At 40.3% G+C, this 26,709-nt stretch overlaps 1 protein-coding gene across 1 annotated transcript in view; it reads right to left on the bottom strand.

Moving 5' to 3' along the window:
* ZSWIM6 (zinc finger SWIM-type containing 6) overlaps nucleotides 1-23,163 on the bottom strand; it is a 102,922-nt gene extending 79,759 nt beyond the window's left edge. Inside the window, exon 1 of the mRNA XM_014055595.2 lies at nucleotides 22,455-23,163. Coding sequence (XP_013911070.2) covers nucleotides 22,455-23,163 — 709 coding nt within the window. The remainder of the gene's footprint in view (nucleotides 1-22,454) is intronic.
* Nucleotides 23,164-26,709: the final 3,546 nt, after the last annotated feature.

Below are 26,709 nucleotides of genomic sequence, written 5' to 3'. Positions count from 1 at the left end.
ACAGCACCGAGACAGAACAACTGACAGGGTGGGAAGACAGAATAAAGTTAAGAGTTAAAAGAGAGAGGCATTAAGTAGCCGGCTTAACTTTCCCATTTAAAAGTTGCGGAGAGTCTGAAGCTTCCAGAGCATGCATGATTCCAAAGTTAAAGCCCTTCTAAAAAAAAAAAGAAAAAGAAAAGAAAGGTTACCAAAACCATACAGAAAGCTTTCTGAGGAAGTATCTGCAAAGCCAAGGATATCATTAGAGACATATTAGCAATTTCATAGTAAGATTCAGAAACATTCACTAAAATCAGGTTGGAAAATGTTTTCAATCTCAGCAACTTGAAAATATGTGGATTTCAACACCCAGAGGTCCCTACCCATGTTCCCCAGGCTGTTTGGGGAATTCTGGGAGTTGAAGTCCACACATCTTAAAGTTGCCAAGTTCGAAAAACACTACCATATTTTTCAGAGTATAAGACGCACCGGAGTATAAGACACACCAAGGTTTTAAAGAGGCAAATTTTTTAAAAAGAAAATAGGTAGAAAGAGAGAAATACAGTAGGTAGGGAGAGAGAGAGAGAGAGAGAGAGAGAGTAGTAGTAGTTAGGTAGATAGGTAGATAAAGGGAGGGAGGGAGAGAGAGAGTAGGTAGGTGAGTAGAGGGATAGAGAGAGAGAAAGAGAAATACAGTAGATAGGTAGGGAGAGAGAGTGAGTAGGTAGATAAAGGGAGAGAGAGAAAAATACAGTAGGTAGGTAGGGAGAGAGAAAGAGGGTGGGTAGGTAGGTAGGTAGGTAGGTAGGTAGGTAGGCAGGTAGAGGGAGGGAGGGAGGGAGGGAGGGAGGGAGAGAGAGAGAGAGAGAGAGAGAGAGAGAGAGAGAGAGAGAGAGAGAGAGAGAGAGAGAGAGAAATACAGTAGATAGGTAGGTGTTTCTGCTGGCACAGCACTTGATCAATGTAATTCTCATCAATCAGTTAAAGAGCTTTCCAAAAGGAAAAAAAAAGTTCACACTCAGTTTGCACTCAGCAAACCTCCTAAAAACGGGCCCGGGTTTCCCCCCCCCCCAAAAGGCATGAATAGCCTTGGGGGGCTTGCAGAGTGCCCCTTGGCAAGGGGGTGGCAAAAATGAGCAAAACACAGCCCGTTTTTCGCAAAAACAAGCCCATTTTTTGCCCCCAAAAATGCATGCATAGCCTTATAGAGGCTTAAAGAGTGCTGCTGGGGGCTGGGGGGGGCAAAAAAATGGCCTGTTTTTTGCTCATTTCTGCCTTCCCCAGAGCCCAGGAGCTCTCTGAAAGCCTCCATAAGGCTATGCATGGCCATTTTGGTGAAGGGGTGGGGCTTCAAAAAATGATGTATTCGGTGTATAAGATGCACACAGATTTTCAGCCTCTTTTTTGAGGAAAAAGGTGGGTCTTATACTCCGAAAAATACGGTAATTTAATTGTTGTAGTACAACAAACGTTTCCAACTTAAAAAAATAAAAATAAAAAAATAAAAAAAAAGCCTGCTGAACACATTTAGAATCTTGGGAATATTTTGTGGGCACTTTTACAAAATGGCCACCAGGAGCTTGCTCATTCCTGAGAGAAATTCAGTTATTAAAGGCTGACCAACTATCACCCTCCCATCCTCTTCTAGCCCCTTTTCCCAAAAGACAACCCTACAATTTTTCTTTACTTGGTTTGGTCTTGGACCATTAATTAATAAATAATAATAATTCTGCTTATCTTTGGCCATTCAAGTAAAGCTCTGCAGTTATTCTGCTACTGTGCTTTTCTGTTTTTGCTTTACCAGATTTCTATTTTTTAGCTGAATAAACACTTTTAAAAATTTATAGAATCAGGTGGAACAGGGAGTTTGACAGGCGAGAAGATTTTTGTGGGGATATTAGAATCCCTGGGCATGTTGAGGATCCCAGCTTGGCATTATAAACAAGCAGAAAGCGTTAGTCGTTGGCCAGACCAATTCTTCTTTGGAAATCAGACAGTAGAGATTGTTCTAAAATCATGTTATCTTCTTAGCAACATAGAAGATAGGCCAGGATACAAGACAGTGATTGACCCAAGAGGAATGAATATTTGGAGAAAATAACATTCTAGCAAGGAATATTTTAATTTAAAATTTGGCTAGAAACCAAAAGGCTATGAACTCTGGAGCTCTGCCTTAAGTGCAAAGCTAGCTGGGTGACCTTGGGCCTGTCTCTCGCCCTTAGTCTAGGAAGCAGACAATGGCAAACCACTTCCAAAAACTTGGCAAAAAACTGCAGAAACTTTTCCAGGAAGTCACCAAGCGTTAACACCAATCTGGAGTATGCACATACAGACACAGACACAGACACAGACACACCAGTCTGGAGGGTATGGTTCATTACCACCAGACACATCTGAAATTAATCTGGCCAAGAAAATTTCTTGATGAAGGAGAATATTTGTAGCTCAGGGATGAAACGAGGGGTCCTTGGTGTTCTCCGAGCTTGGCTTGTTTTACCCAAAGTAGGTAACATCATCAGTGCTAGTCACAAGATAACCACTAGTTCAGAGAACACCAAGAACCCCCCCCCCCAAAAAAAACCTTTCTGAATTGTTTAACGGTTGTTAAACATTTTTTTTACTCTTCTCTTCCATCCAACTGTCATCCTGCCATCTCCCTTCTCTAGTCCTCATATTGCATTTCCTAATGGAGAACTGCATTACAGGAAACATCATAAAGAGCTTTTACTAAGCTCTTGCATCTAAGCTGATCTATTATTAGTTAGACTCTATGGAGATAATATAGGCTTAGCCTTACCATGTTGTTTTAATACAGCAAGATAACGCTTTTGAAATGGTCTGAATGCCGGAAAGTGTCATACAAATGTTCTTGCTTGTTTCAATAATAATCTTGCTCATCTGATCTTCTTTTTTGACATTATACATTATTTTTGCCTTGGAAAGTTATTATTATGGTTGATTGGACAGCCAGTCAGATTTTTAGACTGGATGTGACATTTTTATCCACCGATTAAGACCTTCCCAATGACCTGGTACAGATGTTTTTGTTTGATGGTTTTAAAGGTATTATTATAGGATATAGTGTTCAAGTAAAACTGCCTTTTGCAATTGACTGATGGTTTGTTAATACCAGTGGTCTTCAATGGGTGCTCCAGATGGACTGGTTGCACCCTATGTGTTTATTATTATTTGTACTACCTTTGCTTTCTTTTGCCACAGCCATTCTACTTGTATTTGAAAGTCTTTGTATTTTGTAATTTTCTTAATCTTTTTCTTCTATTCTGCTGATTCCTCTCTTGATATTAACCACTCCAAGTCTATCACCATTGCCCACAACTGTATCTTCTACTCTGCTAATGAACTTTGCACAAAGCTTCTGTGTCTCTATGACTGCTGTTATTTCTGGCCACTTGGTTATTCAATCGTGTGACAAGGAGTTGAGTGCCTTCTTGTAAACAATCCAAGCTATATTCAAGTTGGTTTTCCTTCTTCTGCAGTTGTCCAAAATCATCTTGCCAGTTAGGAGCTGATCTTTTGTTCCTCTGCTGTTTGGGCAGTTTCCTTATTGCTCATATGGAAAGAGTTTGTTTTCAACTAGGTGCTGTTGGATCACATCAACTATTATGCAGGTGGGGATTGGCGTATGATTCAAGGTATTTATTTTACTTTCAGACAGAAAAATGCTCCAAGTGGCTGTTCAATTAATAAAAATGAGATGTTATTTTCAGGCCTGTAGGTCAAAAAGATCCAACATTTAAAAAGAAAAGGGAGAGGAAGAAAAGGAAAATTAAATTAAAAAAACATGTTGTTATTGATCCTCTTTTAACTGAGCCAGTGGAATGTCTCAGCTGTGCTATCTGTCTCTTTCACCCATATACCTTCCCAAGAACCATTATGTTCTTTTTAGATGCCACAAGATTAGATTGCAAATATATAAAAAGAAATCAGGTTGTCTCACCAAATGTTGGCAGGGAAGGCAGCTGAAGTTCAGCTTAAGTTTCTTGAGGGGCATCCTGATCATAGAACAACAAAATATTTTGCAATCGTAGGAAGTTTAAACTTAGGGTCAGTGTGATGGGCTATAACCAAACATAGTTTTGATATCATATATATACTCTTCTCATCTAAAACTCATAATTCTGACCAATAATAGAAAGGTATTGACTACATGTAATATTTCACCTATGTGGCAGGCAATGATAATATTCTAATCGCTTGTGACATATCTCCCACCTACAGCAGCATCCGGCAGTTACAATTCACCCAATTCCCTTATATTCTCTGCAGCTTCACATGTCAGCCCATCTATTCTAGCATTCCTGATCTAGAATTCCAACTCCATGCTAATTAATGATTAGGAATAAGTCATCTTTTGTTATCCTAACATGTTAGCCTTTATGCCATGAACATAAAGCTACTCTTAGCTTATTAAATTTGAAAGCAATGTTTTTATAATTGGCAACATGAAGAAAACAGCCAGCTTAATGTTTTACACTTTAACAGCATACTGTTCAAATCATTATTGAGACTGCTACAACTAAAAACAAGAGATTTTTGTTTTTGCCAGCTTATTGTGGAATTTGTTCCTGCTCCCCTTTTGGCTGCCCTCTTTTATTACTTCTCGGCACCAGTTAAAGATACTATTGTTCACCCAACCTTTTAAGGAGACGGGTTCTTATCTCAAAGATTAATTAAATAGCAACAGAGCATTCATGTAATAATTACAGGGGCATCTGTTTTAGTATTTACAGTTTGTTGCCATTTAGAAGCAGTATAATGGTTAAGAGATGAGGAACCTATAAGATATACAATATAAACTAAATATCAGGAGTAGCACATAATGGTTAAAACTTCTGAAAAAGCATTCACATTGTAAACAATGTTCCTTACCAGAAAAACTACATGTTTCCCTGATCTTAGATTTCAAAGTGCTTTGCTGCTTCATTTTTTAAATAGTGTTTGAATTGTTTACAAAATGTTAACTATAAAAGAAACAGCTCAATGATTTATTTTCCCTTCTAGTCTTTGGGATAGGAAAACAATCTGTTTTTTTATGCAAACTGCCAAAGTTCATAAAATAATCTGGGCAGGCTCCTAGAAAGCTTATAATATCTTCTTTAAATTGGCTTTAAGAAACTGAATTAAGCCAATATTTCTCAAAAAAAAAAAAGAGAAAAGAATGAGTTTAAAGCTTCCAAATGCTCCGAGCCATTTATCTGAAAGGGTTGTCCCTATAGATACCAGAACATGCATACATCTATTATTCCTATGGTTCAGAATATTAACACATATACATACAGAGCAGACCTAAAGTCACACAGTAAACAAACATATCCTTCAGATTTTGACTTGTGGTTTCTAATTTATAATTAGCTGATGGTTCTATATTTAACGGGAGGAGGAAGCAGTAAGTTTCCAATTCAACTACTTATTTGTTCAGAAGAAAAGACGACTCTGACGACTCCCCATCTAGTATTTTCAAGGCAGAGCAATCTGGGAGGAATTTTTGACTTGACATGAGTTAGTCAATGAGTTGACTAACTCATGCAAATGAAGAGAATTTAGGAACCAACAGCCCATATTTAGGTTCTTTTTTGTGAGTCAAACTGATTCTTACTGTCAAATCATGTACAGGTAGTCCTTGACTTACAACAGTTCATTTAGTGATTGTTTGAAGTTACAATGGCACTGGGAAAAAGGACTTGTGACCATTTTTCACACTCATGACTGTTGCAGCTTCTTCAGGGTCATGTGATTTTCATCCAAACGCTTGACAACTGACTCACATTTATGACGGTTGCAGTATCCCAGCGTTATGCAATCTCCTTCTGCGGCCTTCTGTCAAGCGAAGTCAATGGGGAAACCTTATTCATTTAACAATCGTGTTACTAATTTAACAATTACAATGATTCGCTTAACAAATGTGGCGAGAAGTCGTAACATGGGTCAAAACCCATTTAACAAATTTCTCACTTAACAACATAAATTTTGGACTCAATTGAGGACTACTTTTATTTCATTTTTTTACTTGGTTAATTGGCTTGGCTGTCGATAATCATATTGCGAAGTGTCATATAAGAAATATTTAAAGCTGTTTTACTCCGCCTTCTGCCCTCCAAATTTATTGGAATTACACTTCTACTATTCATTGCTAACATCACAAATCTGAGTAAGGCTGATTTAGTGGAGAGTTAGAGAGAACTTTTTTGGGTACCAAGCAATATTATTTCAAGGGGACTTTTACCTGAAGTAATCAAAAAGTAATCAGTAATGTCAAAGAAACCATTAGATAATTATATGACTAGCCTTTCATGCTTCCATCAGTTGTAGGTTATTATGTCTTAAAGTCTTAATTTCCATATGCGCTCATGATTTCTTACAGAAAATGTTTAGTAACAAACAAATGGCTCCTTCAATTTTCCAGTTTCAAAATGCATCATGCTACATGTTTTATGCCTGCATGTAAAAGCAGAAGCATTTATCTAACTGGACACACTTTCTGAGTAGATTTGCCTTTATCTGTGCCTAGTATTCTTCCAAGAATTCCAGGATTCTAAACTTGCTTTCACAACAACCCAGAAAGTCAGATTGGAATGAAGAAATGTTTCTACCTTGTAATGATGAATCACCTGCATTTCTGTAAACCACAAAGTTAAAAATATAAACCTTACTATGGATTTTTGAATTAGGCCATGTAGAAGTCATGGCTATCTAGGAATTACCTATGCTAGTTCTAAAAAGCAGAAAAACATAAAGCAGACTCTGCATGTACTGGAGAAGAGGACCGTGTGAAAAGACCACTCATGGATGTAAGGAAAACCAGTTTCCCTTTATTTCCATTACTCAATGATTGGCCCTAAATAATTTGTCCTGTAAAAGGGTAGACTGGTGATATGTTTTGTACAGCAAGCATTTTAATATCACAATCCTTTGATCTTACCAGCATCTTAATATTTAATTCTGTTTTGAAATGAATTTGTCAGAACTAAATCTAATCTTACACTGTGTTAGTACGAAGCAGACATCAGCAACAGCCTCTCCCATTTGCTTTATGTGTAATGCAGGCTAGGGCAAATAATTTTAATTCAAAGTTGTCTAGATCTCAGCGAATCAGCTAGAATATTAGGCTAGAGTTTATCTTATTAAAATATTGCTTCAAGCTCTAGATAACAACAGTAAGTTTTAAGAATGGTAAGATCAGCTCCTGTTCTGGATTCAGTCCAATTCACTGACTGATATATTTTCAGACTAAACTAGGAACAGACTTACTGAAATCAAAGGAACTTAAGTTAGTCATGACTAATGTCAGGCATGCTGTCGGAGGGCAAAAATCTAGGTTTGAGAGTGAAGAATTCTACTGAATGAATATGACTCTTGCACACTTTCTTTAAATCTATGGCCTCTCTCATGTCCCATGTAACTTTTGAAATAAATTATGAAAATATAAGAGGATACGAGGGAGGTAAAAATGTCCCCTTTGCTGTTCTGTTACAAGAGACTGTTGCATCATCACAACAGGTTAATCGGAGCTCATCAGGTAGAGCCTCAGAACAATTGTACCAAACAAGAGCACCAATGAACCACTTCTCTTCAATCAATTCAAGCAGCCAATTCTTTTGCACAACTCTTGCAACTGCTTTAAAAGCTCTTTTAATAAAAAATAAAAAAATAAACAGGCAGAAAACTGTCCTGTAAGCCAGGGGTTACCCACCTTTCGGACCTCAGGGACCACTAAATTCATAATTTTAAATCCCGCCGACCACTAATATGTTCTGCCTAATGACCGGCTGGGTGGGCATGGCAAAGTGATGTGACTGGGTGGCCGTGGCCAACTCAATGTCACTCACGTCAAGGGGGCACCTCACCAGCCTCTACTCGCCACTCCCCGCCCGGGCTCCTTAGGGCCCCAACAGGAAGCAGTTGCTGGAGCTAAGCAGCCACCATGAAAAAGAGGTGGCAAAACCGCTGGCTCAGTTCAAATTGGATCTGATCAAGAAGGAGGCTCAGCAGATGTACCTCACTGAGGAGTACAAGCATAGGCTTTCAAAGCAGAGGGAAGACCTACAGGAGTGCAAGGCCAAGGCGGATATGGTCAGCCAGTTGCAGACCATGATGCAGTCCCACTGGAACAAGGCCCTCCAGCAGCACTTCCCTCCAGCCTTCGCCCAAAGCCCCGCACCAGGAGGCTGAAGCAGACCCCAAGTCAGACTTTTTGTTTTTTTAAATAATGACGTCAAACATAATAAAAGTCTTATTTTAATGTTCATTAGGAACTTTATTCCAGGAACACAAGGTAGCTAATCAAGAACATTTTTGCAACCTCTAAGGAGTTACTGGCCTCTGTTAACCTTGACAAATGGATATAGTAATCATTATTGTTTTGGAGCTAGTCTTACAAAAGTTTATATAGTTTACTTAGATAGTATTTCTTCTATGCCATGATTTTATAAACTGTTAAAAGACACAGGTGGTCCTTGACTTACAACCACTCATTTAACAGCTATTCAAAGTTACAACAGCACTGAAAAAAGGGATTTATGATCAGTCTTTGCACTTATAACCACTGCAGATACCCAAAGTTATGTGATCAAAATTTGGGCAACTGGCATCCAGCATGTATTTACAATGGTTGCAGAATCCTAGGGTCATGTGATCATCATCTAAAATCTTCCCAGCTGGCATCCAATAAGCAAAGTCAACAGGGGAGCCAAGATTCAGTTAATAACAGTGTTTTCTTGAACAACTGCTATGATTCGTTTAAGAACTGTGCTAAAAAAGATGGTAAAATCTGGTGCAATTCACTTAACAACTTCTTATTTAACAATAGAAATTTGGTATCAAATGTTGTCATGAGTTAAAGACTGTCTGTATATATTTTGTCATTAATTATACCAGATAAAGTTCATATAATTACATATTATTAAAATAGCTATTGTTAATAAAATTATATTAAAAATAAAATGTCTTGACTATCAAAAACTTACAGCTGTCCCAGGCTTTTAGAGTGATCTTGATAATGTAGACAGAACACTACAGAAAATAACATGTGTCTTTAAAATCATTTCATGAGGACTAAGCATATTTACAGAATTTTCCTTAGACAAAACAATTCCAAATAACGCTGGACCGGCATAATCTAAAAGGAAAAAGTGAAGCACCTGTTTGGAAACATTGATATTAGCACGTTTGTATTTTCAAAAGTACAAAACCCATAACTCTATTTTTGCCATAACTGGTTTGGAGACTTCAGTCTTCATAAAGACAAAGTTTTTCCATCAAGACCTATTACTAATGAACATTAAAGGAAAAATCAAGAATCGAATGTCAAAATGTTCTTCTCTTGAAAAGGGCACATAAAAGGAAATGTCTAACTAAGTTTCCTTCCTTCATATGTGACCAATTGGCAACAAGCTGTGGTGTTTGTGGGGAGACAAGGCATTGCTATATTTCTCGTCATATGCCACTGTCAAATGTCATTACATAACATCACTTATCATCTGTTTGGTTTGACTGAGAAAGTCATATTTACTTAACAGTGTCCAACAAGAGTTATTCTTCTTATTCAGTATCTTCCTTGTCTGTTCAATAGAAAAGTGATCACATAAGATGCTGCACAAGGAAGATTACATTTCTTCCTTCAGGCACTAGTCAACACAACCAAAGCACTCTGGCTTGAGCCATAATTCACAAAACACAGTTTTAAATCACTTAGCCTTACCTAGCTACATACAAATGTAGACAATTATATCTCCCGTCAATGCTCATAAAGGCCATTGATAAACTCATAATACAAGCTAAGAAATGTCAAAATTAAACACACTAGGTTGGAAAGAAAGCAATACTGGTCTTACCTTATTCATACCACTTTTGAAAATTAAATTTATCTTCCAAATGAAACACAATCTTAAAAACTTTTCAACAATTTTAAAATTATAACTAGTAATAATTTGGTTACTTTGTTATGAATTTAAATACCTATTCCATAGACCTACAATGTACAAAATAGATTGCAGATAGTAGTTTGGTCATGCCAATGAAGAGGACCAGCATCTAAATTCAGACTTTTAACTTGATGTCACTAACATTGATTAATAGAAGACGTCAGCAACACAGTGTATGATCATTAAAAACAATGAATATTATTGATCCCCATCATCAGGTGAAAGACCATAAACTGTCCATTCCTGATCTATAATAACTCTCTTATATTTGGGGAAAGGGGTGGGGGAGGGGTTGGGGGGGGGGTCCAGAAGCTGTTATATAAACAATGGATTGCTCTCAAATTCTAAAGATTTCTCATAGTGGTGATTTTTACTGATAAAATAGAAGGAAGTGATTTTTGCTTATTTTCTTTCACACCTTTAAAATGTGCTCAGGGGGACTGAGGAACAATAGAGGTAATCCTTCAGAGTTGCAGAAAGAAATGGAAAAAAAGGAAAAAAAAATTAGCTCCCTTGCTACCTGGAGTATCCCAAAAGAAATTACATCCAATTCATTATTAAAGAGAAAAAAAGGCCATTATATTTTGAAAAAGTAAAAATTAATATGGCAATTGTGTCTTAAATATTTGTGGCTATCAGGACAAATCATCTTCCGCATCTTCCCTTCAAATTATTAACTAAGACATATTAATTGTATCTTAGAATTATGGTCTTAGATCCTTCAGCTGGATGAGTACATTTATAGAGTATATAATAGGATGGAATCATATATATATGAAAATAGAAATATTTTCTATTTTTCTATTCCATTCTTATTTATACATTTAAACTGAACTGCCACTATTTTTAATTACGTATATCTAAAAATTTGCTATTATTATCTAGAAATAAATAAGCATTTACAAGCTTTAGTTTTAATCATGCAGGAAATCACCCAATTGGTCTTATTCAGGAGGTTAAATGGAAGAGAGAAGTGGCGGGGGGGGGGGAATTCACTCCTTGGATACTCAAGTTGTTTCTCAAAGCCTGGAATCTATCCAAACCTGCCTAAAGGACAAGCTCATTTTACCCTTTGAGCCTGAAACTATGAAATTTTGTCAGCTGTTCTCAAGTAAACAGCTGACTGCTTTAATAGAAAATCCTTTTCATGCTGACTCAAGTGGGAAACACATTTTGCTCAGGAAACAGCACTGCTATCAAGTGCAGAAGAGCAACAATTTAAACATGTTCAATAAAATGAGTCAGACCTGAAATTAAATGCAGCTCAGCAGCAAGCAAAAATTCCTACAGTTAAAGAGTTGAAAAAGCAGGGCAGAGGGAGAGGGAATTCAAACATTTAGAAAATATAATACAGCCATCAGACATGTAGTTGCTATTTAATATATCTGAGACTCTAGATAAGTTAAACAAGTCTTAGTGAACTTGCACTAGAGACAGTTTTCCCTGCCAGCCAACATCCTAAGTAGACAAGCTATTTGCATAATTATTTAAAGAGCTGAAGATCAATCCAGCCGCCCATCGGGTATCTGGAACGTCCTGTGCCAGAAGATCTTCACCATTAGCTTCATTGCCAATGCTTAATCTAGCCCAGTGTTTCTCAACCTTAGCGGGTTTAAGATGTGTGGACTTCAGCTCCCAAAATTCCCCAGCCAGCATGGCTTGAATTCTGGGAGTTGAAGTCCACACATCATAAGCATTGGAGGTTGAGAAGCACTGCTCTTGCCCATATGAAGTGTCCTATGTTCACAGAGGACAGTGATAGGTAACCTTTTCCAGACCAAGTGCCCTAAAAACATACATATGCGTGCCCAAACTTCCCAAATGCAATGCGTGCACGCCCCTTGCGCATGCAGCACGCCCTCCAGGTGGTCTCCTGCATGCACCTTGCCCCCCACATGCACATGCAGCACCTCCGCACACACTCACCACCTGCGCATGCACGCCTCACACACACACCTCCCTCCACGCAGGTGTAGCAGAGACCCGAAGACCAGCTGGCTGGTGTGAGGCGCACACGCATGCGCGGCAGAGCTGAACTGGGGCGACAGCTTGCATGCCCACAGAGCGTGTGCTGCATGCCACACCTGGCACGCGTGCCATAGATTCGCCATCACAGACAAAGGCGTTTCTTATTATCACTTGGTCTCATTAGGACTTGAAATACAATTAAAATCTATTTTAATATTAGACACTATTTCAAATAGTTCTTGAATTAAAAGTTTGTTTTATTTTTACCTGGTTAGATATCAACACACCATTAATTTCATAGTATTTTTTATTTCTTCATAGAATTTATATAAACACATCTAGTTTTACACGATAAGCTATATAGTGCCACCACGTTTCATAAATGGATATAAACAAAGTAAACAGGGTTACTTTGATAGGTTCAAAGCTCAAAGTTGCTTGACTCCAAATGCAGACATCTAGTTTGTAAAGATATTTTAAAAAATTATACCTAAAACACACCATATTTTCACACATTTTTATAAGTGTTAGTCAAATTATCCTGAACTAGCAAAAGTAAAATATTAAAAAAATTAAAAATTATTTCCCTTGCAAAATAACATTACATTATGAAATACTAATAAGTGAAGATAGGATTGGTCACACAACAAATTTAAATATATACATAGATGCTTATTTTACAATAATTTAGACATTGTCCAGACAAAGCTAAGTCTAGCTTCCAGATTGATGAATGCACTTACTCCTTTCCCATTCAGATCAATGGGACTTCAAAGTATACAACTTGGCTGGACTCTCTAATTTCTAAATTGCATTATTCCATGTAATGATTTTCTACTCAGAAATACATCCCACAAGATTTAGAGGTATTACAGCTTAATACAAAATGCAGGGCTCAACTGTTCTAATAATAAATCACGTTCCAGTTACTTAGCCACTATCTAAAAGTATTCTAAACATTTCAAGATGGCAACCATGACCATATATAGTTCAGGTTCTGTACTATGTCTTAAGCATTTCTTGTGGAGTAAAGAAGCTAAAATATTTAGATGTCCTAATCTTGAACCTAATATCTACAAATGCACAATTTAATAAAGCAATTATTGCACAACATTATCTAAACTTGACAACAACTAGTTTTGTCTGCAATAACTGGTTTTGCCTTGGCTTCTCTTCCATACTGGTCGATCTGTTGGAACCTATTATGGAACAGGACTAACCTTGGGGCTGTGGCTGTAGAGTAGGGGTGTCAAACTCGATTTAACTGAGGGCCACATCTGGGTTATATTTGACCTCGGGGTGGGGCAGCTCGACATCACTCATGTCGGGGGCATCTATGATGGCCCAAGCCAGGAGTCGGCAATCAGACCCATTTGGATCCGTTTCCCACAGAAAAGAAAACATCGGGAGCCACAAAACCTGGGTGGGTGTTGCCAAATCAACATCACTCCCCCCCCAGTCACATGACATCCCCCCCCCGACATGCCTTCCCAGGTTTCATAGCTCACTGTTTTCTGTGGGAATAAGGTCTCTCTCTCCTCTCCCCTTCCCTCTCATTTCTGTTTTTTTCTATTTTTCCTCTCCCTTTCTCTTCTTCCTTCCTTCCTTTCCTTCCCTTCCCTTTCCCTCTTTCTTTTTCTTTCTTTCTCATTGAATACGATAGCAAATCCAAAATAAAGTTATTAATTGTAGGAAATGGCTTCTCTGTAATCTTTTCATAGTGAACTCTAAGTTGATAGAAGCTGGCAAGATTGTACTAATAGCAATAGGATATATATTTTGATTTCTTTTGAGTTTGACAATATAATATGTTATCCAAAATTGTAAATCTTATTTCCAGATGCATTTTTTTTTTGCCATCTCTGTTATTTTCTTTTTAAAAAATCAGACTTGCTTCCAATTTGTACCTTCTGGCAAACTGCAGTTTTCTTGGCAAGAGATCTAGCTGGCCATTGCTTTTGTCATAGGTCTGAGAAAGTTAATTTCTTTCTTTTTCTTTCCTCTTCCTTTCTTTCCCCTTGATTTGTTTCCCTTTCTTTTCCTTCTCTCTCATTATCTCCCTTCAGCTGTCTTTCATTTCTCTCTTTCTCTCTCTCTTTCTCCCCTTTTCTCTTTCATCTCTTTCTTGCTTATGCAAGCAAAATACCCTCCTGGGCCAGGATCACGGCGGCAGGGACTCCTTCCGCTGCTGCCACTGAAAAGTGAGTAGCTGGCTGCGCTGCGCAGGAGAGTCACGCTGCGCAGGAGACTCCTCAGCACCAGACTCAGGTCAGCGCCAGCCATGGTCCCCTTCGTGTTGCCTAAGGAAGGAGCCGCAGCAGCTCTCTCTGGATGCAGAGAGGGAAGAGTTCCAGAGCCCTGCGCAAGAAGAGCCCTGTGCAGTGCAGGAGAGTTGGAACTCTTCCCTCCCTGCATTCAACCAGCTGCTGCTGCTGCTCTCCATTCCCCTCCTTCCTGAGCCAACATGAAGGGGACCGTGGCTCGCACTGAGGAGTCTACTGCGCAGCGTGACTCCCCTGCACTGCGTACCCAGTTACTCACATCATTGTGCAGCGGCGACAGCGGGAGGAGAGTCGTTGTCCCCTCTGCCTTGATCCTGGCCCAGGAGGGTATTTTGCTTGCGCGCACGCACAAGAGATAAGCACGAAAAAAGGGCTGGAACTCTTCCTGACACTGAGTTGCCTGCGAAGGACACGAAATCACAAAAGCAGGCAAGAGGTTCATGCCTTCTCGGGGCAGAGAGCACATTGTGTGATTGGGTCAGCAGGGAGCCACAGGAGAGGAGCCAAAAAGCTTCATGTGGCTCGCGAGCCGCGGTTTGCCAACCACTGGCCCAAGCAATCTGCCAATAAAAACAGAGCTCAGGAGGGCCACATATGGCCCTCCAAAGCTCCATTTTTGCTGACAGAGCCACCGCAGGCCAGTGCTTCGCTGTGTGGCTCCATGGGCCAGTTCTAAGCATCCTGGATCTGGCCCACAAGCCTTGAGTTTGACACCCTGCTGTAGAGGAAACAGCCAATGGAGGCACAGAGAACTGCTCCTGCTCAGAGCTGTGAGCAATCTGGACCTGCTGTAGGACAACCTGAGTGCTCTACCCAACCTGTACTTCATCAATCCCTGGTCTCAAATCCAGCACTGTCTAACTGCCCCCAAAAGAAAGTTTATTAAAACACTCTGTTACTGAAATAATTAAAATTTTAATAATATATTTATCATGTAATTTATTTTTTAAAATAAGTTACAGGCTGCCCCTATCCATTATGGCTCTGGGAATCTTACAAAAAAATAGCAATTAAAACAGAAGATTAAAAATAAAGAAATGGCATCACTCAAAAGTCCAGGGGAAAAAAGCCAAGAATCATTCATAAGATCAAAATACCTCATCCATTGGTGAAATTCCAATTTTTTTACTACCAATTCTGTGGGTGTAATTTGGTGGGCATGGCAGGGGAAGGATACTGCAAATTTCCATTCCCAGGCCACTCCAGGGGAAGGATACTACTAAATCCACATTCCTACGCCCCTCTGCGGCCCGTCAGAGGTGATATTTGCCAGTTCTCCGAACTACTCAAAATTTCCGCTACGGTTCTCCAGAACCTGCTGAATTTCACCCTTGGACCTATCATTCTATCCTTCCACAAGAGATTGAGGATTTGGTTCTGCCAGTTGGCCAGGAGATCAAATTGGGGGGGGGGGGGAGTTCTACACAGGAAGTGGCTGCTTGACTGATGGCAAACTCCGCCCCCTCCACCCCTTTGCTCTCTGTTCTCCACCCATCCATCTTTCTGGTTATCACACTGATGTATTATTCTCATTGTTCCTTGCCATTGTTTATTTTATTGTTCCATTATTTTACTTCTCTTCCATTTGCACTCCCTTCCTTTTGTTCCTTTTTATTGTTGTCAGCCACCTGAGTAGTATAAGATAGGCTGCAAATAAAAATAAATTTAATGATTAAATAAATTGCCCACTCTCATACTCGAGTGGTGTAGAGCCAGGTTTAAAGGGCTTATTTAAATAGGGCCAAAAATTACCAGCTTGTGTTAAAATTAGCAAGGACCCTGTGCCTAAAATATCCAACATTTCCTGGTTTCAAACTTCATGGAATAAGAGAACTCTTGGAATTTATGCCCAATAATTATCCTCCCTTCAATCTGACCTTCCTTTTCCACTGAGTCTTCCATGAATTTCTTTATTATCATCAGTGAATCTGACACCAATTAACAATAAAAGAAGAACTATAAAAACAGACAAGTTGCTTAAAACAAGACAAGAGGTAAATCACCTAGATTTCCAACACATTAATTTCTTAAATGAGCTTCCAGCATATCTGATCAGTTAAGTCCAGAAGGGAGAATTTAAATTTACTGACAAGTTCTACAGCATTGTTCCAATTAATGTCAGACTTCTTCATCCACTGCCCAAACACAATTTCCAGCTATTTCAAAAACTGTCACATGTACTCACTTGCAACAAGATCTTATTTTAAAAAAAATAGGTTTCCTTTTACAGATTTAGTGTTGCAAATTGTTTCAGTTTCCATTTACAAATTTAAAAAGTCGTGTTCTTCATTTATACTGTAACTAAAATATGGCTGTTTCAGCATGAAATACTTGTTTCTGAGAAAAAGGCCCAATTTAGTTAGGGACTTTAACAGGAGTTCAGAGTTAGGAACCTTAACAGGCAGGAACTGGAGACAGAGTAAATGGATTGTTATAAAACAATAAACTGCTACTGGGTTCATCTTTTTAAAAATAAAACACCAACAACCTACAGATGAGACTGGGATAATAGAGAGATCAAATTCTTACAAAGATTTAAAGAATTTGTATTTTTTCTACAGAAAACATGTAAATCATGCTTCACACACTACAGTACCTATTTTCATAGAAGAGATTAAGATAAAATCAGACAAACTGCATTATGACATATCAGTTGCGTGAACCAAAGCAATGGCACAACCATATCCTCCAGCCAGTCTTTGAATCGTCTTTTGTTTCAAAGACTGAATAAACTGAATATAAGGAAATGTACCTGATATTAAAATTGTCTTCTCTAGCAACTAGAGAAGACAATTTGATTATTTATATGCTATCTGCATTTAGTATTACCGCACTAAAATTCAATTGATTTTGGAACACCTAGGTACAATCAGGTGGCTTTGATGAAAAAAAATCAAATAAATACACCCACCTTTTGTACTTACAGGTATACACAACATACAGGTGTTGTACTGCATGAACATCTAATAATTTTTCTTGGCATCAAAACTGGATTAACTAGTAGGTGAAATTCTTACCTGCTTACCCTCTAGAAATATTTTAAGTTGTGCAATCTAAAATGTTTTAGCTATTTTTGTTTTACTACTAACTTCACACATGCACAGGGTGTGGTTTATGCACACCATAGTTAGTGCCAAAATGTGCAAAACATAAAACAGTCATCAAGTATGCAGATTAAAAATTCTGCCTAGAAATGAGATAATAATCAAGTAAATCTACTTTCACTTCAAAAGCCATCTGACTTCTAATATCCCAATAATATCTAATATATAAACTGGAACTGGACAGAAAACAGGCACTGCTAAAAAAAAACATTTTTAAAAGGTAATCTTTAGAAACATATTAACGGGCAGAAGTATTGGCGCATAAAAAATAACTATAAATTGGTTTTCAAAGTTAACTATGCAAAAATTATGTAAATATGCTCTGACTGGAAGCAGAATTATTTCTCAGTCCTAAAATCATAACACAAGAAGATTAACCGGGCAACCATTTTAGGGGGCGGGGGAATGTTTATTAGGTCCTGACTTTAAGAGTATTGGAATCCTATGCAGAGAACCCCTTGGAGAATAAGAAGTCCTCATGAATGAGAAAGGCATGACAAAATATGCAGCAGAACATGGCTCAGGCTGTAGTTTTGTCCACACTTCCTTGTCACAATATTTTTTTCTCTTCAAACAATATAAAGCTTCTTTAAATTTCACCGCATCAGCTATGAAGCAATTATTACACAGATGTACAAATGTAACTACAACTGGAATAATCACATTTCAATCTACAGCTCCGCTGGCATGAGATATCCATCTCCAATATATCATGCTACATTAGCAAAGATAGATGCTGATATTTGAAAGAGCAATCAGAAAACTAAACCAAGCTATAGACACAGTTGAATTAAAATTCTTAATAAATATGTAGTGCATTATTAGGACTAGCAAACTTTAAAAACCAAGATGAGATGTTTAGATGCTCCAAATTCCATCAATGTAGTTAAGGTTTTTATGTCCAGGTTATTTCATTAATAATGTTCAATTATTTTTTATTTATTGAAAACACCAGCCAAGGAGAAAAGTGTACCTATAGGCAAAGGGTTGAGCTCCAAAGTAACTAAATCTTTAAGCTGTTTTTTTGTGTGACTTTAAGGTTTCTCATTACAAAGAATAACATGATAATTGCTTACCTACTATAAACATTATAAAATGTTTGTTCTTAGTAGCCTTGCAAATTAGAGTGCAAATCCTGCTCTCTGAAAAATAGCAAAATCTGTGGTTGCTAAATTGTTTTGCAGGTCAAATCTAGCCAGTGACAAAGCCAGTTTAATCTCTTATTTAAAATAATAAAAAATATCTAGATTTCCGGTAAACATACCATATATATTATGTTCCCATTTATTTCATTCTAAGTGTTAACACTAACTATGGTTTAAAAAAAATTACCGGTAATTCCCATACATTGCTTTTATGCAAATATATAATATGCAACTATGGTTATTTAGTAATAGCTAAATGTGGATATTCTCGCTATACATTAGATTCAAGGAACTAAAGAACTAAGAATGATATGCATTTTTTCTTTTTTTTAAAGCAATTGTTAGACTTTTTTCCATATAGAACAAATTGGTAACTAACCTTGACCACATTTTGACAAACATATTACCTTTTATTTAAAAAATTCTAGCTATAGAACTTCAGACAATAAAATGGAAGCATAGGACATTCCATATGAGACATAATTCTAGCCAATTAAAAACATTTTAAAATATGTCCAATATGTTTAATTATGATGCAGGTTTTTAGCAATAAGACTGACTACAGGGCTATATATGATAGCGGAGATGGCACATAAACTGTCACTTAATACAATTCCAAGTAATTTTTATTTTGATTAGTTCAGTGACAGAGTTTCTACCTGGAATGAGAAAAATTTTCAGTTTAATACTTAGAATTTGCAGACAGATTTGTAGAAAGAGTCTAGATGGTGCTGACATTACTAAGTTAGAAGAGGCAACAATCGGAATGTCCTATAATGTGTTTTGTTAAATTTCATATAACAAAACTGAATGAGTAGCACAAAGTATTAGACACTACTGTTACATTCTTTAACATCGATGATATATTAACCAGCATTGAAAATATTTACATAGAAATTATGCCATTCTGCAGCACAGTATTTGAACAAGCTGCTATTCCAATAGTTGACCCAGGTGGGTTGGTCATCCACCGTATACAAACATTTTTTTAATCAAAGGGCTGTATTAAAGCAGCTTCAAAGGCAGCTTCCCATGAATCCAAAAGCTGTACAATTATCTAAACCAGTTTAAAAAAATATCTAAAATGATAATAGAATTCAACATCTAAAGAAAAGGATTGTTTACAAGAGTCTGCTCACCTGTGAATCTTTTTCCGTTTACTCTGCTTGTCTTATGTACAACTTTTTATCAGTCCTACTAAGCCCAGAATTTACTGCAGGAAATTATTACTCTATGCTGTTCCTGCCTGTTAGTCCTCAGAGCCCTTGGGAATGAACAGCATGCAAATACAGTGATGCATATACATGATTTGGGAAACCTCCCGATTTGTTATATTTTCTCTTACCACACCCATATAAAGTCACATTTTAAATAATGCTGTAAAAGGCAAAGTTTCCATACATTATTAACCTGGAGGTTTTCCAAACAGATCATGTAAGGAAGAAATGAAAGTACATTTTTAGCATGAAGTATTTACTGGATGTTTAACTGTTCCAAAAGCAGCAGTGGACACAAGCTGTATTCATTCATGCATATGGACTTGCATTGGCCTTTGACAACATCGTTCAAGACCCCTTCTCTTCTCCTGTTGATGTTTCACAAGGGTTCCCCCTCCCCTTTTCAGGATTTCTTAATGAGGCCTTTTCTAAATGCTGAAAGCAAGCAAAGCTAAGCCCATGCTGGGTGTCTGTCTCTCAGAGAAGATTGCATCTTTTATTTATCACCTCTTGGCTTTATTTTCACAGTGAATTCCAAGCTTAAATGTAATCAGCCAAGAAACCTTCGCTACATACACTACTGTCATTTCTCATCCCTTACAAGTGGAGTCAAGCAGGGAAGGGAGGGGGGAACTCTCAGCAAGACCAGCCAAACCAGAAGAGGCTCTGTTCTAGTGGTGGCACCACAAATGGAGAGGTGCCTCCAACTTCTGCTAGAGGGATAGATACAGAAGTCTTGAGGAATGTTAATTAGAACTTAGAGGAGTGCCCAAAGCTAAACCATTCGTAGCAAAAGCAGAAAGGCAATGAGGAGAATGAGGTCTGCCTTACAGTTCAACAATTCCATTTTGACTCAGGCTGGCCTTAACCTTTTAGCTTGGATACAGATATGAATCCCATAGTAACACAGATGGCAATTTTAACTGAAATAGCCACATGTTTAAATACCAAGAAAACACAAATCTTACATAGGAAAGCCTGAATGGTCTCTCCCCCCCCCCAAAAAAAAATCACTTCTATGTAGCGGATGGTTAGAAAGTGGGGAAGAAGAAACCCACAAAACTCATAGATTGCATTTATATTTCCAAGAGAGGAAACTGAGCAAATCTGTGCAGAGGACAAATAGAGTTGTGCAGCTTTAACATCTCCAGATTGCCTTTCCCATTGTCAGCTCCTTGCTATTTTGCAGACACTGAAAAGCAATGAAAGAAGCTCTTTTGTTTGGCTTCCTCTTTTCATGGAGAGAGAGAAAAAAAATCTCTCTAAAAGGACTCAAACATGAAAATGAAGGATGCTAGTTTCTTCAGGGGGGAATTTCCAACAAGCCATCACAGATGTACTGACCAAATATAACTCTCTTGAAAAATCAACAATAAAAAAGGCTGAGCACCATAGAGAGCCTCGCCTCACCCTGAGCAGGAAGTTTTAAAAAGGGAACCATCTATCCATTTTGCCCTTCGAGCAGAGGCAATCCAAACATAAGAGAAAGGGAAGTCATCTTACAGCCCCTTAGTTAGCACCCCTTTCACTGGAAGAAGTAGCCACTCCCCACCTTCACCTCCTTGAAGGGCAGAAATAGGATGGAAATCCACCTCCAAAGTTCCATGACTGAAAGAAAGCAAGGAGTTAAAAGAGGAATGGAAAAACAGCCCAAGCACCACAGGAGGAAAGTATTATTTCATGAAGGAATCAGCAGAGTCTCGCCTGCTCTGCAGCAAGATAGAATGAGAGAAAAAGAAACCAACTACATCCTGGATCTATTTGGCAGCCCTTGAAACAGGCTTTGCCTTCCTGCACAACAGTTTCTCCTTGGCAGCCCATTTTCCCCGCCCCTGCATCGCAGACAGACTTTCGTTGTTTCATCAGCAATCTGACAGCTTTATGACCCAATGACCTACCCTCACTGCCATCGATAACAAACAAACAAAAAAAAAACCCTGGAGATGCAGGCTGGACACAAAAGCACTCTAGGACTCTGTGCCAAACCAAGGCTAGATGTTATTTCCTTCTCAAGTGCTGCTGTCCTAGAAATGTCTTTGTTTAAAGGCTCACAGCCTCTCCTGGCAAATCCCAAAGACACTCTTCCCTCTCTCCCTCCCTCCTTCCCTGCCAAGCTTCCCAGAGGATTCTCCTGCTGATTCATTGCCATTCATACTCTTTGATATTTGGGGGAGGAAAATGAAGAGAAGAAAGGGGGAAAAAATAAAAGTAACAGTTATGGGTCTTTGTAGGGATGGAGGGATATTGTATAGGATAAAAGATGGGAAATGTGAGGTTCTGGAAGGTGCTGGGACAGCAAAAAAAAAAAAGCTACTGGCATAGGATTAGAATGTTCTTGGATCCCTAATGTGCCTTATAAAGTATTTCCCAAGAAATATGAGGGCGGTTGCTTGATTGGGTGCAAAGAGACAAATTGGAATTACGTGGAGGAGCCTGAAGACAGGAGATTTAAAGGAGGAGAAGCTGCCGGGAGGGGGAGGGCCGGTGCGGGGAGAAGGAAGGTGCCCGGCCAGGCTCTATTCTTAGGGAACTGACGGTGGGAACGAGAATAAAGAAAACTTAAAGAGGAAAAAAGGTTCACGGGGAGGTTTCGGGCGGCTGGAAACAAGGGAAGGGCGCCCGACCGTACAGGTGAAGGAGCCAAGAGAGTCCGCCTGAAGAATGCGGGAGGGAGGGAGGGATTCCGACGAGACCGTGACCCGAAGCCCTGGGACGGGAAGCAAAGCGGGGCGTGGAGGAGGAAAGAGGGGGGGGGAGAAACGATGGCATCAACCTCCCGTCGCCGCTTCCACCCACCGTTGCCCGAATGACTCACCGACTTGCAGGACGTTGTCGACGCAACCGCCGTCGAGCAAAGCGATGCCCCTGCGGAAGGGCAGGCGGTTCTCGTCGGCAGCGGGGTCCGTCCCGCCACCGCCGCCGCCGCCGGGCGAGGCGTTGTTGGTCCCCCCGCTCCCGCCACTGTTGTTGGAGACAGCGCTGGCGAGAGAGGCGCCACCGCCGGCGGTACCCGTGGAAGCTACGGAGGCGGCTCCTCCGCCCGAGGAAGCGGCTGAGACGCCGCCGGCGGAGGAGTCCTCGGCGGCGGCGCCGGTGTTGAAGGAAGAATACATGCAGATCTCTCGCTCGCTGCGGGGAAAGGACCAGTAGACGATGCGGCGCTGCACGGGCTCCGGGATGCGCTCGAACCGCTCCTCCACCCGCTGGAAGGGCCACTTCTCCGCCACACGCCGCGCCGCGATGTCCAGCAGGGACTCCGGGCTCTGCGTCTTGCCCAAGGGCAGCACTCCGAACGCGGCATAAGCCGCGGCCAGGGCAGAGGGGAAAGCGGCGGCAGCGGAGGAAGCGGCAGCGGCGGCCGACGAAGGTCCCGCGACGCAAAGTGCCCCGCCGCCGCCGAGGCCGACATCCACGCCGCCGCCGCTGCCGCCGCCCGCCCGCTGCCCCGGCCTGCAGCCAGCACCATACCCGGGTCTGCAGCAAAGGCGCTTGGCGGGGGTCGGGAGCTGTCCGCGCTCCGCCATGATCGCGCCGCTTCTAAGCAGACAGCGGAAGTGGTTTTACTCTATAAACGGCACCAGGAAGGCAGCGAGAGATTGCCGGAGCGGCAGGTCCCGCCTACCAGCGCTATATACGGGCAAAAGGGGAGGGGCCCTTCCGCCTGGCCCACAAAAGGAGGGGAGGAGCGAGGGGCGGGCATATGGAAAACTGAGCGGCCACAAACATAAATAGAACGCGCCCTGCGGCCGTGTGCTCGCCGCGTCAGCCGTGACGGGCTGGCGGCGGCTGTGTTCAAACATGGTAGGGTGGAGATCGGAGCCGGAGGCCTGCGTTCGGCCGATCCCCAAAGGGGCGAGGGGGCGGGGTTCCGCGCGAGCGGCTCTCTGAAGCACATACCGAGCGGATAGGGGGCGCGCGAGCGAGAGCGTTACGCGGCGGCGGCGACCACGCCCAAGACTACCTTCTTCTTCTTCTCAGGGGGGCGACGCCTCCCCTGGTGGGCGGAGGGGGGAAGGGGCGGGGCTTGGAGGGGTCTTCCTCTTGTGGCGACCGTTTACGGAAAGGAATGCGAAAGAGGCGGCCTTGGGCGGACCCGGCGCGTTACTCCACCCCCGCGGGTTACTCCTCGCCACTCCCGGGAAAATCGCGGCTGGGAAAGCGGAATCCGCCCTAGGCGGGTTTAAAAAAAAAGAAAAAAACCTCTTGTCCGCGCGCCGAGGAAATACGGTAGCAGCGCTGTCCCCAGCGCGCGGGCTAGGCGTCCGCCCGCTGTCCGTTAGTCTGCGGCGCTGCGCCTGAGCGGAAACGGCAGGTCGAGCCGAGTGACCAGCGGAGCCCTAGAGCGGGGCCGCTGCAGGCCTTTTCCAGTCTCTTTTTTTAAAAGTTTTCGGGCGCGGAAACTCAGACGGGGATGTTCCTCTCAGGCGTGGACGCTCTGAGCCGGAGGAGCGCTTTTTCCGTTAGGTGGATTTCGAGTGGTTTGGGTTTTGCTGAGGTGGCTGTTTCTGGTGGTTCCGACGCTCTGCTGTTTGCCTTGTTGTTCCCCCGACGGTTAGAAGACTCCCCTGGGGGGGGGAATGGGGGAAGGGTTTGGAGAACGGATGGGACCATATAGAAGTATCCGAGATTAGGGCTGGAAATGTGAGGGAAAGCTTCCTCATGAAGCCCGATTCGGTGGTGGCATGGCGTTTCCGAAGAGGGCTTGGCGAGTTAACCCAAAGAGGATTTGCCACGCACAAAGACTAGCGGATCTTTTTCTGTGGATCAAGTTCATTTCATTAGAGGGTGTTATAAACTTCTGTGAGAGAGAGAGAGTTTATAATCTCGGTGAGTGACAGCACCTGGCTGCCCTCGATTGATCCTGGATAGTGTTTGGATAGGAGACGGTTGGGGATTTCATGGCTGTTGGCTGGTATAGAAAAGAAGACAAGGACAAAAATCCCTTCTAGAATGTGGCCAAGAGCCATCAAACCTTCATGGCTCTAAATGAAGGTACTTGTTATGTTATGCACTGAAGGAAGAGGATTTTTTTTAATTTAAAAAATGGTTGAAAATAAGCAAAAATGTTTAGAAGTTCAGATGTGGGGAAAAATAAAGTAGGGTGGTGGTTTATTTTCCTTAGTCCTATACAATAAAACCATTAAAACGTTGCACTGTGTGTGTATGTTGCACTAAAGACCAACAACTTCCTTATTGCATGAGATTTATAGACTTAGATTTTGTTTATTCCCCAGTACTAGTTCGGAAGAAGGAAAAATGAGGAGAGTTTGCTTGGAAAATGACCAAATAAATATTTGATATACGATTAATTTTAATAATTGGATCTCTATTGTTTCTTCTTTTCATATAGAGGTTGACTGATTTGGCTGACAAAGTATATCAGGTCATTGCTGACAGATGTTGATATATACATGTTTGATGTTGTACTTTATGATGCTTATAAGTTTCAGTCAAAGCTTAATCAAATTAATCAAATAATATAATATATTACATTATAATTATTATTATAATATAATAATCAAATAATCAAACATATGAAGAACGGTTGCAGGAACTGGGTATGTCTAGTTTAATGAAAAGAAAGAAAGACCAGGGGAGACATGATAGCAGTGTTCCAATATCTCAGGGGTTATATTATAATATAATAATCAAATAATCAAACATATGAAGAACGGTTGCAGGAACTGGGTATGTCTAGTTTAATGAAAAGAAAGACCAGGGCAGACATGATAGCAGTGTTCCAATATCTCAGGGGTTGCCACAAAGACAAGGGAGTCAAACTATTCTCCAAGGCACCTGAGGGTAGAACAAGAAGCAATGGGTGGAAACTAATCAAGGAGAGAAGCAACTTAGAACTGAGGGGAAATTTCCTGACAGTTAGAACAATTAATCAGTGGAACAGCTTGCCTCCAAAAGTTGTGAATGCCCCAACACTGGAAGGCTTTAAGAAGATGTTGGATAGCCATTTGTCTGGAACGATATAGGGTTTCCTGCCTGGGCAGCAGGTTGGACTAGAAGACTTCCAAGGTCCCTTCCAACTCTGCTATTGTATTGTATTAAATTGATTGATAGACAACAGGTTTTTTTCTAACATGCATACTCTCCAGCTACATCGTAGGTGGGTACTGCTGCTTTTCTTTTCTTTTGAATTTCTGCAGAGTTCTCCAAGGCTTTGGGCTAGGATGGTCATTGCCACTTTTGCCTTTTGGTTTTGTCTTCTCGTCAGCTCCATCTTTTTCTTTGAAACAGGTAGTTCTTGACTTACAATCAATTATATATTGACTATTCAAAGCTATAACAGCACTCAAAAAGTGAACTACAACCGTCACAGAATCTCCACAATCATGTGATCAAAATTTGGACTTGGGCACCAGTATGTATTTATAATTGTCGCAGCATCCTAGAGGCATGTGATTGTTATTTGCGACCTTCCCAGCTGGCTTCCGACAAGCAAAGCCAACTTGCTTAACACCCATATGATTTACTTAACTGCAATGATTCCCTTAACCATGGTAAAAAAAGGTTGTAAAATTGGGTGTATCTCATTTAACCACCTTGCTTAGCAACCAAAATTCTGGTCTCAATTATGGTTGTAACTTGAGATGTACCTATATATGTTGTTTTCTTTTACATTTTTAAATTTTCAGCCACCCAGCATCATTGTGGAGTCAAGCAGCCTAGGAATTGGAGTAGTAAAATAGATATTCATCATAAATATATCAATAAGTGAAGTAATGTTTCTTATTCGGTTTCCTGCTTTTTTGAGTGTTTCTTGTGCCAGGGAGAGTATGAGAGATACATCGCTGATACATTTTGTTGAATAAAAACTAAATCTGAAAATCTGTTTAGCCTTTAAAGAATCTTTATCTGTATAAAATGCAGTTTTAAATATTTTCTGAGTATTGATAGTATGTCAAGTATACAATGAAATTAAATAAACTTACTAGTCATACTGCAATGGAATTTCTTATTAGTGTGGTAGAAAAACCAGGGTTTTTCTTCTAACAAATAATTTATAAAGGCTGTTTATTTATTCAATATTATCTTCCCATTTCCTCAAATGGCTTTCA

Source organism: Thamnophis sirtalis, unplaced genomic scaffold (assembly GCF_051295495.1).
Source record: "Thamnophis sirtalis isolate CommonGarterSnake01/CBP01778 unplaced genomic scaffold, rThaSir2_p1.2 scaffold_5, whole genome shotgun sequence".
Lineage (NCBI taxonomy): Eukaryota > Metazoa > Chordata > Lepidosauria > Squamata > Natricidae > Thamnophis > Thamnophis sirtalis.
Note: the sequence above shows the minus strand (reverse complement) of the source record. Positions and strands in the feature narration are given on the sequence as shown.